At 37.6% G+C, this 12922-nt stretch overlaps 3 protein-coding genes and 1 long non-coding RNA gene across 4 annotated transcripts; all 4 read left to right on the top strand.

Moving 5' to 3' along the window:
- Positions 1-4048: 4048 nt before the first annotated feature.
- On the top strand, positions 4049-7038 carry LOC137728630 (uncharacterized). The gene is made up of 5 exons (XM_068467361.1): positions 4049-4706; positions 4798-4947; positions 5057-5167; positions 5537-6216; positions 6382-7038. Exons 1-5 carry the CDS (start codon positions 4049-4051, stop codon positions 7036-7038), a joined length of 2256 nt encoding a protein of 751 aa, XP_068323462.1.
- A 2814-nt stretch (positions 7039-9852) lies between these two features.
- On the top strand, positions 9853-10808 carry LOC137728629 (uncharacterized). Its single transcript, XM_068467360.1, has 2 exons — positions 9853-10489; positions 10588-10808. Exons 1-2 carry the CDS (start codon positions 9853-9855, stop codon positions 10806-10808), a joined length of 858 nt encoding a protein of 285 aa, XP_068323461.1.
- Positions 10809-10858: 50 nt separating this feature from the next.
- On the top strand, positions 10859-11496 carry LOC137727936 (uncharacterized). Its single transcript, XR_011067882.1, has 3 exons — positions 10859-10935; positions 11057-11104; positions 11472-11496. It is a non-coding gene; the product is annotated as an uncharacterized lncRNA (long non-coding RNA).
- A 163-nt stretch (positions 11497-11659) lies between these two features.
- Positions 11660-12858, top strand: LOC137728628 (ankyrin repeat-containing protein ITN1-like). Its single transcript, XM_068467359.1, has 2 exons — positions 11660-12106; positions 12202-12858. The coding sequence occupies exons 1-2, from the start codon at positions 11660-11662 to the stop codon at positions 12856-12858; spliced, it is 1104 nt and encodes a 367-aa protein (XP_068323460.1).
- Positions 12859-12922: the final 64 nt, after the last annotated feature.

Below are 12922 nucleotides of genomic sequence, written 5' to 3'. Positions count from 1 at the left end.
GACGAGAAATCAAATTTCTGTCGAAAATTTGGCACAAATCCGACATTAAACAATGTAATGTCGCTTTTCAATAGCGACACTATTGCTAGCGTCGCGAAAGGGCTTTAGTGTCGCTTTTTGAGTTTAATCCGCCACTACACAGTGTCGCTTTAAAGCGACACTAACCTTAACGTCGGTTTAAAGCGACGCATACTTACACGTGCATCAGCTATTTAATTATAAAGTATATATATATGCAGTCTACTGTCGCTTTAAAGCGACATTATATTAAAATTAAATAAATAAAATATTCCTTAAACCGACGTTAGATAACAATTAAATAAATAAAATATAAAATCTAGTAACGGTCTTAACCGACACTATATTTGTTAATAATAATAAAAATAGATAGACAACTGCATGCAATTTCAATTAATTCCAACTAAAGTAAATTATATAATCAAAATTATAAATTTTAAGATCTAAATAAACATTAATGAAAATAAATAACAAAAACAATAGTGCCAAACTGTACATCTAACATTTCACATAAAATCCAAAAAGTCGTCCGTCGTAACAAACATTAAATCCGACATTAAATCTAACATTTTCACATACGACAGCCCCAAGTCATTTATAAGTTTTTTTGCCTTATAACAGGATTCAGGCAAACAATCCCCTTCAGGCAACATTCTTTTAATTAACTCCAGTAAAGTGGTGAAGATCTCGTCAGGCATTCCCGCTAAACACTTGATCTGATACAATCTTACAACTGCTTCCAATTTCTTAAACTCCTTACAACCTTGCCACAAATCTTGATCTGCCTCTTCAAGCAACTTAAAAAAAGTCTGCACCTCTTCTGGACGCCCTTCCCCAATAGGGGGCTCAGTAGATGGCCCAACACCTTCTTCTGTTAATGGTTGGACAAATACATCATTAAGAAAATCATGCATGCCAATCACCTCATCTCCTGTTTCTTCTTCTCCAATTCCCACATTTTGCTCTCCAATGTTTTGCTCACCATGATGTCGCCAACAAGCGTTTTTATAATCTTTATCCATATCATACAATATGAGATGTTCAACAATGGTGTTCCTAACAAAAGTATATCGATTACAACATCTTTTGCAAGGACATCTAAACTTATCAGGACCAACACCATTTGTAACTGCTTGATCCAAAAACAAATTAATTCCAATTGTATACGCTTCAAAATTTCGGGGTATTGTCAACCAACTCTTGTCCATATTTTACCACTTTACGAAGGTAAAATATTACGTTGACACTAAGATGCCTACAATCTTTCAATCCCTATCATGTAGGCATAACTATCAAAATTTTCAATTTCTATCTTTCACCCCTCGAACTCTATCACGATTGCAATCTTTTAATTTTCAACACCTATTATAGTAAAAACAAATTAAAATAACAACAAAAAGTTATCAAAATTATGCTCATCTAATCCATTCTAATAAATAACAACCAAAAGTTATCAAACTTATCAAAATAACAACAAATTCAAATAACAATTAGAGTGCAAAAAAAATTAATTAATATATTCTTATATTCCTAATTATTATAAGTTTAGGTTATATTCTTATATGAAAGGTTATATTCTTATATGAAAGGATATTCTTATATTATAAGTTTAGGTTATATTCTTATGAAAGGTTATATTCTTATATTCTTATATTCCTAAATATTATAAGTTTAGGTTATATTCTTATATGAAAAGTTATATTCTTATATGAAAGGATATTCTTATATTATAAGTTTAGGTTATATTCTTATGAAAGGTTATATTCTTATATTCTTATATTCCTAAATATTATAAGTTTAGGTTATATTCTTATGAAAGGTTATATTCTTATATTCTTATATTCCTAAATATTATAAGTTTAGGTTATATTCTTATATGAAAAGTTATATTCTTATATGAAAGGATATTCTTATATTATAAGTTTAGGTTATATTCTTATGAAAGGTTATATTCTTATATTCTTATATTCCTAAATATTATAAGTTTAGGTTATATTCTTATTAGAGTGCAAAAAAAAAAAAAATTAACATAATATATTCTTATATTACTCAATATTATAAGTTTATGTTATATTTAATATTGTTAATTTAACATAAATGCTTATAAATATTATTCATTCCATTTTCTCATAACAATTCAAATTATGTTCATCTAATCCATTCTAGTAAATAACAACAAAAAATTATCAAAATAACAACAAATTAAAATAACAATTAGAGTGCAAAAAAAAAAAATTTAACATAATATATTCTTATATTACTCAATATTATAAGTTTATGTTATATTTAATATTGTTAATTTAACATAAATGCTTATAAATATTATTCATTCCATTTTCTCATAACAATTCAAATTATGTTCATCTAATCCATTCTAGTAAATAACAACAAAAAATTATCAAAATAACAACAAATTAAAATAACAATTAGAGTGACAAAATTAATTAATTCGACTAAATTTTTATTAATTTAACAAAAATAGTAGAATTTTATCTAAGTGCTTAAATTATAATTTTTGAATAAATAAACTTGTGTATTATACAATTTAAAAATTAAAGAAGTTAGTGATACAAACCTGATTTGTTGAAGAATTTCGACGTCAACAATTCTTTATGTACTCAACCAACTCAAATAAATTTCCTACAAAAATAAATTGTAACTAAAAATTAAACATAAGAGGAGAAAATAAAAATATTATAAGCAAGAAAAACTTACTGTTGTGAAGAGGAACAAATGAAGTTTGAAAACCAAAGGAGAAAGCTGAAAGAGAGAGAACACGGAAGACTTTGTAAAAATTGGAAGAACGAATAAGAAAAGTGCAAGAGAAGAAAAAGAAAACACGGGGGAGAGGATATAAAGACGATCAATGTGTCGCTTACAACCGACACTGGTTTTCAAAATATATGGCGCTCAAAACCGACGCAGGATTTAAAATATTAAAAACAAGAATTAGTGTCGCCTAAAAGCGACACCCATAGTTTATGTCGCTTAAAAGCGACACTATTTTATTTAAAGCGACGCCAGTACTTAAAAATATTAAAATATATGTCGGTTATAAGCGACACTAAATTTTTACGTCGGTTTAAAAGCGACACAGAAATTTTATGACGCTTATAAGCGACAGTAAATACGACGTCATCTTCAGTGAGTGTCGCAAATCTCTTTTTCGCCACTATATAATATTAAACCGACGCAACAACTGACACTATTAGGTCATTTTGTAGTAGTGAGACAACAGTAGCGTGTTCATCCTAATCAAGGAAGGCCGCAGCCCCCTCCTGACTCCCTGGAACAAAGCTCACCATAGTAACTTTTATCGTGTAATTTATATGTTTGTACCTGTTCAAGGACATGAGATGTAATTTTCTACAGGGCAAAATAATAAAGGCACACCTTTTAGTTTCCTATACATCCTTGTTACATTTTCTTTGTTGTTCCCATTTATCTAATGCGAGGGCCATAAATTAAAATGAATGGTGCGTAAAATTCAACTCCCTTTCTACAATGAATAAATAAAACTGAATATGTGCAGTTGCTGAGAACTAATAATATTGGTAGAAACAATAGATGTAGGCTTTGAACAAAAAAAAAAAAAAAAAAAATAGATGCTGGCGTACATTTATCAAATTACATTTTAATCGAGGCATGTGTTGCGCACTTGCAAGGGTAGATGCTTGTACGGATAAAACATATATAAATGGGCACAAGAAAATAGTTCCCTTAAACAAAGCGTATATTAATGGCTCGTTTACTAATCGACAATTAAAATGAAAAAAGTATAATTGAAGAGAAATTGAATTGATAAGGAGTTGAATGGAGAAGGAATCAGAATCATATTCTTATTAAACTGTTTACCATTTTAATCATGAATCGGAATAGAAACCAATTGATGGAGCAGCTACCCGGCCTATAAATCCTGCGGGATAGGAAGTGCGTAGAAGCAGCAGTAGCAGCAGCTAGCCGGGCCTATAAATCACAGCAAAAACCACCACATTACACACCGCCAAGCTAGCTAATATACTGCACACAGATGGCGTACTGGAGAACAGTAGCGGTGGATCAGAGTGATCAAAACGAGAGTGATAGTAAATTGAAAAAAATTGAAGACTCGAAAGGTGCCTATATATGTGCCATGGAGGATGACTGGGAAGGCGTGAAACAATACTACCAGAACAAACCAGACGAATTGCTCATTCCAATGACGGTGGACAAGGACACTGCATTTCACCTTGCGGCTTCTTGCTGCAGCAAATCACAAGTCAGAAGAGTACTCGAAATGTTGATCAGTTTACTCAGTTCGACCAGCTATTGCCCGAGATGCGCTCTGAGGAAACCTAATAACACCGGAAACAATACTCTTCACGACGTGAGTTTGTCCGGAAGTGTGGATGCGGCAGAGTACTTGGTGAGCAACTTCAACGAGCCTGTTGAACGTGAAGGCGAGGTCATCATCGGTTCTAGTGCTAGTGGTAATGAAGATAAAGAGAATGATGTGCTGCCGCTGCTGGAGACTCGGAACGATTTAGGAGAAACTCCGCTCTTCAGGGCGGCTGCTCTCGGTCACATTGACTTGGTCAACTTTTATTCTCGCAAACTGCAGAAGAATAATCCGGACAAACTTTTCAGGCACTTCTACAGAAATGACAAACTGTCCATTCTTCATGTGGCAGTCATTGAGCAACGTTTCGGTCTCTTTGGCTCTCTCTGAAAATGCACACATTGATTCTCAATAATGCAGATTAATAACTCTTGCTTAATCTTTTATCTTCCAAAATGCAGAGACTGCTCTTTGGTTACTGGAGAATTACAAATACCTAGCTCACCAAAAGGATGATAAAGGATTGACATGCCTTCAATTGCTAGCCCAAATGCCAACTGCCTTCGAGCCACAATTTCAGCAAAGCAAATGGAAGATGCTCATTTACTATTGTATGCACCGTTACTCTACGTGCTGCTATATATACACGCCTGTGTGCGCATCCACGTTTTTAATTTATATGAAGCAGTAATCTCATACTTAACGTTGTTATATACGCAGGGCTTCCTGATGGAGGAGATGTGGTCACACCAAATCTGAAGGATGATGAAGAGACCAACTTGGATAGCAACCAGATGCGCTCCCAACCTATCTTTCGGAACAAGCTTGCAGGTAACCTAGTTAATTAATCAAATAAACTACACAGCTAGCTAGCTAAAGCGCTCCGTTAATTGGCATGTTTTCAATGTTTCTGATGAAGGTGCATGCATAAAATGTTTTGCAGGCTTTGCTAGGGTTTACTCATCACTATGGGACTCCCTTGCTAAAAGTTTGTTTACTTTCTGCCTTTTCCTCAGTGCATTTTCATCATAATAAACACTTGTTACTGGAACTCTAGAAAAGAAACATTATTTACTCATTTTTTTTATTTTACATGAGAAGATGAAGAGTGCATAATAACTTTTTAGAGTGACGATTGGCGGTACATCTCCTGTGACACATTAGTTAATGTATGCATATGCTTGATCGTGTGATGGATAGGAACAGGAGGCCCGCAGGCCGGCATAATCTACAGGATATGGAAGGACAAAACAAACAAAAAATGGCTAGAGAAACTCATCCATGAGCTTGTTAAGACGGACTATTCTTGCCTGAGTACTAATGAGCAATTAAATCCCAAGACCATTTCTTTAGGGTCCAATCTCAGTAAAAAAAAAAAGGCAGCCGAAGAAACATCCAAATCGGATAACGGAAAAGGTGATGATGGAAGTGAAAAAGGATGGGAAGCCGCAAAAACATCCAAGTCGGATAGGGGAGAAGGTAATGATGGAGGTGAAGAACAAGCGGAAGCTGCAAAACCATCGATTTCGGATAAGGCAGCGAGGTATGAAATTTACAACTTTACCCCATTGCTTATAGCAACTATCACAGGAATTATGCCCATTGTGGAGGAGATACTTGAGCACCATCCTCAGGCAGTCGAGCATGTTAACTATAATGAACGCAACATATTGCATCTAGCCATTAAGAACCGTCGGAAAGAGATACTTAATCTTATCAAAAGCAAACCAACTGTGATGTCGAGGCTGAAGAAGTGGATAGACTGTGATGGCAACACCATATTGCATCAGGCTGCAGATAGGAGTTACTACTCTATAGCGTTGTCTCAGAAACTAATTGGCCCTGCAATGCAATTGCAAGCAGAGCTACGTTGGATGCTGGTAATGTTCTCCTGCTAAACTTGATAAAATACTTACGTTGTTAGATAAATACTTATGTTAGTAATTAAGTCGGTTCACTTGGTAAAAGACTTTCGTTGTCATACAAATACTTCTATTACAAAATCTATATGTCAACATGATAAAGGTGTACTGTGTTTGTGTCAGTGTGTAAAAGAGATACTACCGCCTCGGTACATCATGCACCGCAACAAGAAGGATAAGACAGCTGAGGAGCTCTTCAACGACCAGCATAACGGTCTTCTGAAGTCGGCACAAGAATGGATAAAAGACACGGCTCAATCATGCTCAACTGTGGCGGTGCTAGTGGCAACTGTGGTCTTTGCAGCTGCCTACGCCATTCCGGGGGGTACTAATGATCAAAATGGTCTTCCTGTTTTCCAGGACGATCCTCTCTTTTTGCTCTTCACCTGCATGGACGTTGTGGGAATTGCCTGCTCATTATCTTCTGTGGCATTCTTTCTCTCAATCCTCTCCTCCCCTCTCGAGTACCCATTTTTCGTTAACAGTCTTCCTCGCAAGGTCATGATTGGATTCACCTTGCTCTTCTTGTCCATGGCAGCAACCATGCTTGCCTTTGCCGCCACCATTTTGCTCTTGATTCGCGTTGAGAAGAAATGGACCAAGTCTATACTTTACCCTATTGCCTTTTTCCCAGTCCCTCTATTCGGCCTCCTGCAATTTCCCATGTATCAATCCTTGATAGTCGCGTTGGAAAAAATCGATGACTGGATTTTCACCTTACGCTGCCTTCTCGGCTTTTCCAAGAGGAGATCAAGATGGGGCAAGTGTAAGGCGTATTGAGTCACATAAGCTTTTCGCCAGGGCAGAATGTGTGGTTCAAATTCACAATCTTGCAACAGAAGTTACTGTTAGATTTGTAGTTATCGTTTGAATATTTCAGTTGGTTTCTTCCTCTCCCCAATTAAATGTCACAATTTCAGTGTGTCTTCATTTTAAATTATGGGCAATACGTGAAGAATAAAGAGGCTTGTTTGTATGGTAAAGATCTAGTACCATGCATACTTTTGTTTGATTTGAAATTATAATTTGAGTTTATATAGCATATCCGAGCAGCGTAGCCAAATTGGAAAGAGCCTTGCGTTTCCCTCTTTAAACTCAAGTTCCAATCCGCTTTCCATAGTTTGGATTGGATTAGATTAATTAAAATAGTGCTAGAATAATTTCAAGTTTATACAAAAGACCAAAACAGAGTCATCAACCAATGGAATTTATATGGAAAATCAGAGCAAACTCCAGGCAAATAGGCTTGACAGTGATGAGTACCTATCAGCTCTCTACTTGTTCCGAGTTTGACAAAGACCCACTAAGTCTGCAGCAGCAGTAACAAAATGCCCTGCCCTGCCCTGCTGAACATTGTGCTGCTTCTTTATTTGTTGTTGCTGAGACTCACTCTGAAAATTGTCAAATTAATATTTTGGAAAATCTGCTTGCTTATCTAGTATATTTTCTCCAACGGACACAGCCCTTGCAGGTTGTCGATAGAATACTCTCGAAGTTTGAAACTAAATTCAAAGAAATTGGATACGTTCGAGATTATCAGATCGATAAAACACATCTTCAAAACTTTGGACAGGAAGCATTGTGCCAAAGCTACACAAGAAGAAAATAACCTGCAGAAAGCAAAAACTTGGTAAGCATAAACTCGGGTAGACAAAGTTTATGGCTTGAAAGTGACTCTTCTAGTGTGGTATCTTGCTTTGCTTTTGGCTTGTTTTCTCCTCCTTGGTCGGTCCAAACTCGTTGGAAAATTGTATTTCTCAGTTACAGTACATGGTTTTTGCTGCTCTCATATATTTCGAGATGGGAATGCGCTTGCTGACAAATTAGCCATTTGAGGTCTTCTCTCATCTAGTCTTGTTTGGCATGCCGCTCCTCCTATTGAGATTTTTATTTTATTTTATGAAACCTCGACGGTACGAGAGGAATTTTATTGATAACGAAAAAGAAGTTACACCTAGTCAGGGAGGACATAAACCTAACCCCTCATAATACAAGAAAAATAGATAAAAATTACATGAAAAAAGGGGCATAAACCTTACTCTTCTAGAAACGCAAACAACACAAATACAAGGAAGTGAGGGGGGAAGACATGAAACCTAACCCCTCTAAAACCAAACGTAAAAGTCTAAACATAAAAAACAGATTAAACAACATCACAAGGTTAAGAGAAAAAAAACAAGAAAGTGAGTCAAACTTGTATTTCGATACGCAAATTAATTTGAGAAGCGGTAGCCAGGAAAGCCAACATAATCTGAAAACAAAGCAGCATGAGCCACCAATGGAGAGGAATCATGCCATACTAAAGTTGGAAAAGACAAGCCCATGTTAGCAAAATTGTCCGCAACAACATTTCCTTCGCGATATATGTGAGAGGCGTAGAAAGACATCTTCCAAATGCGATCCAAACAAATAGACCATTGCATATGAAGAGGCCAAGGAGGATCAATATTTCCTTTATTGAGATTCTTCCTTTTTCACATTCAGATTTCTGGACATGCTAGCTTACAAGTTTATCTCTCATTTTTTATGTGTGATTTTCTTTTTTTATCTAATCCTTGTGGATATTCCTTTTTGTTTTACAGCTTATGTTGCAGGTTTTCACCTTTTAGGTTTTCTTTTAGAGGGGTTTGGTCCTATGTCCCCCTCTTTCTCTTGTATTTTCTCCTTCAAGGAAAGTAAGGTTTATATCCCCTATTTTCTTGTACTTTGTTTTTCTTGCTTTATGAAAGATAAAATTTATGTTCTTCTGATCAGGTGTAACTTTGTTTTCTTTTCATATCAATAAATTTACCCGTACCGCCGAGGTCAAAAAAAAGAAAAAGAAATGAAGAAACTGAAGCGAAATGCGAAGATGAGGAAGAAGAGACGTAAGCCTACTGAAACGAGTGATGGTGATGATGATCGGTAAGTAAACGAAAATCCGCCCAATGAGATAACATCAATTTAAGAAGCACAACTGTGCAAGGCAATACAGGCACGAGAAGGTGCGAACAAGTGGCGCCCGGATCTTGGGGAAGAGTGCGAAGACAGAGAGGTAACTTATATGATAAGAATTCATACACAGATTTGTCGAGATACGAACACGTCCTTCTTTCGCTGGTTTTCGGTAATGGTGCTGGTTCGAGCATTGTTGGTTTATGTATCAAGACACTGCTTCATCGGTCGCAAAGACAATCTCCGGCCAACGCCCTTCAAAGGACGTAAGATGTAATTCTCTACATTGAATGAATATTAAATAAAACTGACTAGTTTGCTCTTAAGTTCGAATCTCTTTTTCCGTCGTTTTGATTCTAGACCAGAACTTCCCTCAAATTAATAAATATATATTGTAGCAAGACATGTGTTCCACGCTTGGTGAACAGAATCTACTGCAGAAAACTAAGAAACTAATTAAGCAAAGGTAGATGCTTGTAGCCTGTAGGGATAAAGCATATACAGCTAGAAAATGGCAAAGTCATTTTACGCTTTATTTGGTCAAAGATAATTAGTTACTACATTAAGCAAAGAATATTAGTAGCAGCAGCAGCAGCAGCTAGCCTATAATTAAAACGAAAACCGCCACATTACACTCCAGCAAGCTAGCTAGTACTACAGATGGAGTACCAGAGAACACACATTGTTCAGCCAGATCAAATCGAGAAAGAGGTCCAAGTGGAGGAGTTAAGCCAAATTGAAGACTTGAAAACACCCTACGAATTTGCAATGGAGGATAACTGGGAAGGCGTGAAGGAATACTACGAGAAGAATCCGGAAAAATTGCTCAGGCCAATGACGCTGGATGGGGACAATGTACTTCACCTTGCGGCTTCTTGCACAAGCAAATCACAAGGAAAAAAAGTCCTTGAATATTTGGTTGACATACGCGGAAATTCAACCAGCTATGAAAAGAGAAAATCTTTGAGGGTTCAGAATAATGACGGAAACAATGCTCTTCACCAGGTGGGTGTGTCCGGCAGTGTGGAAGCGGCAGAGTTCTTGGTGAGCAATTTCAACGAGCCTGTCAAAGTCAGTTTTACTACTGATGAAGACAATGATGCGCTGCCTTTGCTGTGGACTCGGAACCATTTAGGAGAAACTCCGCTCTACAGAACTGCTGCTCTTGGTCACACTGTCTTGGTCAAGTTTTACGCTGGCAAACTGAAGGAGGAGAATCCAGACGCTCTTCCGATGCAGTTCAACAGATATGACAAAATGTCCATTCTTCGTATGGCTGTCATCGCCCAACATTTTGGTCTCTCTCCCTCACAAATGCATACTTTGATTCACAACACTTAATATATATGCAAATGCAGATTAATAACTTTTCCTCTTTTGTCTTCCACAATGCAGAGACTGCTCTTTGGTTACTAGAGAACTACGATTTTCTAGCACAACAGAAAGACGATGAAGGATTGACAAGCCTTCAATTGTTAGCCCAAATGCCGAGAGCCTTTGTGCCACAGTTTCAACAGAGCCAATGGAAGATGCTCATTTATCATTGTACATATCGTTACTCTACTGCTATGTATACGTGTATGTTTGTGCGTGCACGTTTCTTTTTGAAGCAGTAATCTCAATAATTATATGCAGGCCTTCCCGGTGGAGGAGATGTGGTCACACCAAATCACAAGGATGATGTGGAGAGCAACATCGGTAGCAACCATCCCCGTCAATCCATCTTTCGGAACAAGCTTGCAGGTGACCAAATTTGTAATCTAATTTTATTTTTCGATTAAATTAAACTGCAAGCTAGCAAAAGCGCTTCTTGAATTGGGTTTTTTCGATGTTCCTAATGAAGTTGCATGCATAAAATGTTTAGCATTTGCTGCGAAGGCATACTATTCACTATGGGACTCCCTTGCTCAAGGTTTGTTTACCTTCTGCCTTTGCCGCGGCATTGTCATCAAGACAAACTTGAATAAAGTTGAGGTTCCACCATAAAACCAATTGGCAATATAAGGAGTAGCCTAACCTCTTATAAGCCCATGCAAGGTCTCTCCTCCCATCATATTTCTTGGCAATATGTGGGCGTCAATTGGTTTTATGGTGGAACCTCAACTTTCTTCAAAACTCTTGTTATTGGAACTCTAGAAAAGTCATTGTGCACTTATTTTTTTATGATTTTACACAAGAAGATGAAGAGTGCATGGTGACTTAGTTGGAATGCCGATAACAACGTTCTAATTATGACACGTTATGTATACATATGCTTAACTTGTGATGGATTGAAACAGGAGGCCTGCAGGGCGGCATAATATATAAAATCTGGAAGGACAAAAAAAACAAAAAATCACTAGAGAAACTCATCCCGTTGCTTGTCAAATCGGACCATTCTTGGTTACATAATAGCAAGAAACCAAAAACCAAGACCATTTATCTGGGGTCAGTGGCAAAACTTTTTAAGGATGATGACGGAGGAAAAATGGAAAAGGCAGCCGCACAAACAGCTAAAACAGACATGGGAAATGGCGATGATGGAGGTGAAAAGGGAAGGGCAGCTGCAGAAGCAATCAAACCGGAAGAGGGGGCAACCAATAAAGTTTACAACTCAACCCCATTGCTTATAGCAACTATCGCAGGAACTGTTCCCCTCGTGAAGGAGATACTTGAGCAGCATCCTCAAGCGGTTGAGCACGTTAACTATAACGAACGCAACATTTTGCATTTGGCAATTAAGTACCGTCAAGAACCAATTCTTAATCTTATCAGAAGCAAACCAACTGTATTGGCGAGGTTGAATGAGAGGATAGACTGCGATGGAAACACCATACTGCACCAGGCTGCAGATAGGAGTTACTACACTATAGCACTGTCTCAGAATTTAATTGGTCCTGCCATGCAGTTGCAAGCAGAGCTGCGCTGGTTTATGGTAATGTTCACTTGCTAGATTTATGTTGTCAAACAAATGCATATGTTACCGAGTCTGTAGGTCGACTTGATAAATGTTTACTGTGTTTATGTCAGCGTGTGGAAGAGATACTACCGCCTCATTACAGCATGCACAACAACAAGAAGGAACTGACAGCAGAGGAGCTGTTCTACTATGAACATAACAAGCTTCTGGAATCGGCACAAGAATGGATAAAAGAAACGGCTCAATCATGCTCAACCGTGGCGGTGCTAGTGGCCACTGTGGTCTTTGCAGCCGCCTACGCCATTCCTGGGGGTAATGATCAAAGTGGCCGTCCTATTTTCCAGGACGATCCTCTCTTTTTGCTCTTCACTTGCATGGACGTTGTGGCTATCGCCTGCTCATTGTCTTCAGTGGCTTTTTTTCTCTCTGTCCTCTCCTCTCCACTCGAGTATCCGCTTTTCATCAGCAGCCTTCCTCGCAAGATCATGACTGGATTCGTCTTGCTCTTCTTGTCCATGGCAACAACCATGCTTGCCTTTGCCGCCACCATTTTGCTCTTGATTCGTGTCGAGAAGAAATGGACCAAGTCTTTACTTTACCCCATTGCCTTTTTCCCAGTCCCTCTCTTCGGCCTGCTGCAGTTTCCTATGTATCATTCTTTCAGAGTCATGTTTCAGAAAATTGATGCCTGGGTTTTGAACCCCTTCCGCTGCATTCTCAGCTTTTCCAAGAAGAGATCAATATGGATCAAGCGTAAGGTGCATTGAATCACATATGTTTTTCGTCGGGGCAGAATGTGTGGTTCAAATTCACAATCTTGCCGCATAAGTT

This window comes from Pyrus communis, chromosome 3, assembly GCF_963583255.1.
Source record: "Pyrus communis chromosome 3, drPyrComm1.1, whole genome shotgun sequence".
Lineage (NCBI taxonomy): Eukaryota > Viridiplantae > Streptophyta > Magnoliopsida > Rosales > Rosaceae > Pyrus > Pyrus communis.
This window is presented reverse-complemented; position numbering and strand designations above follow the sequence as displayed.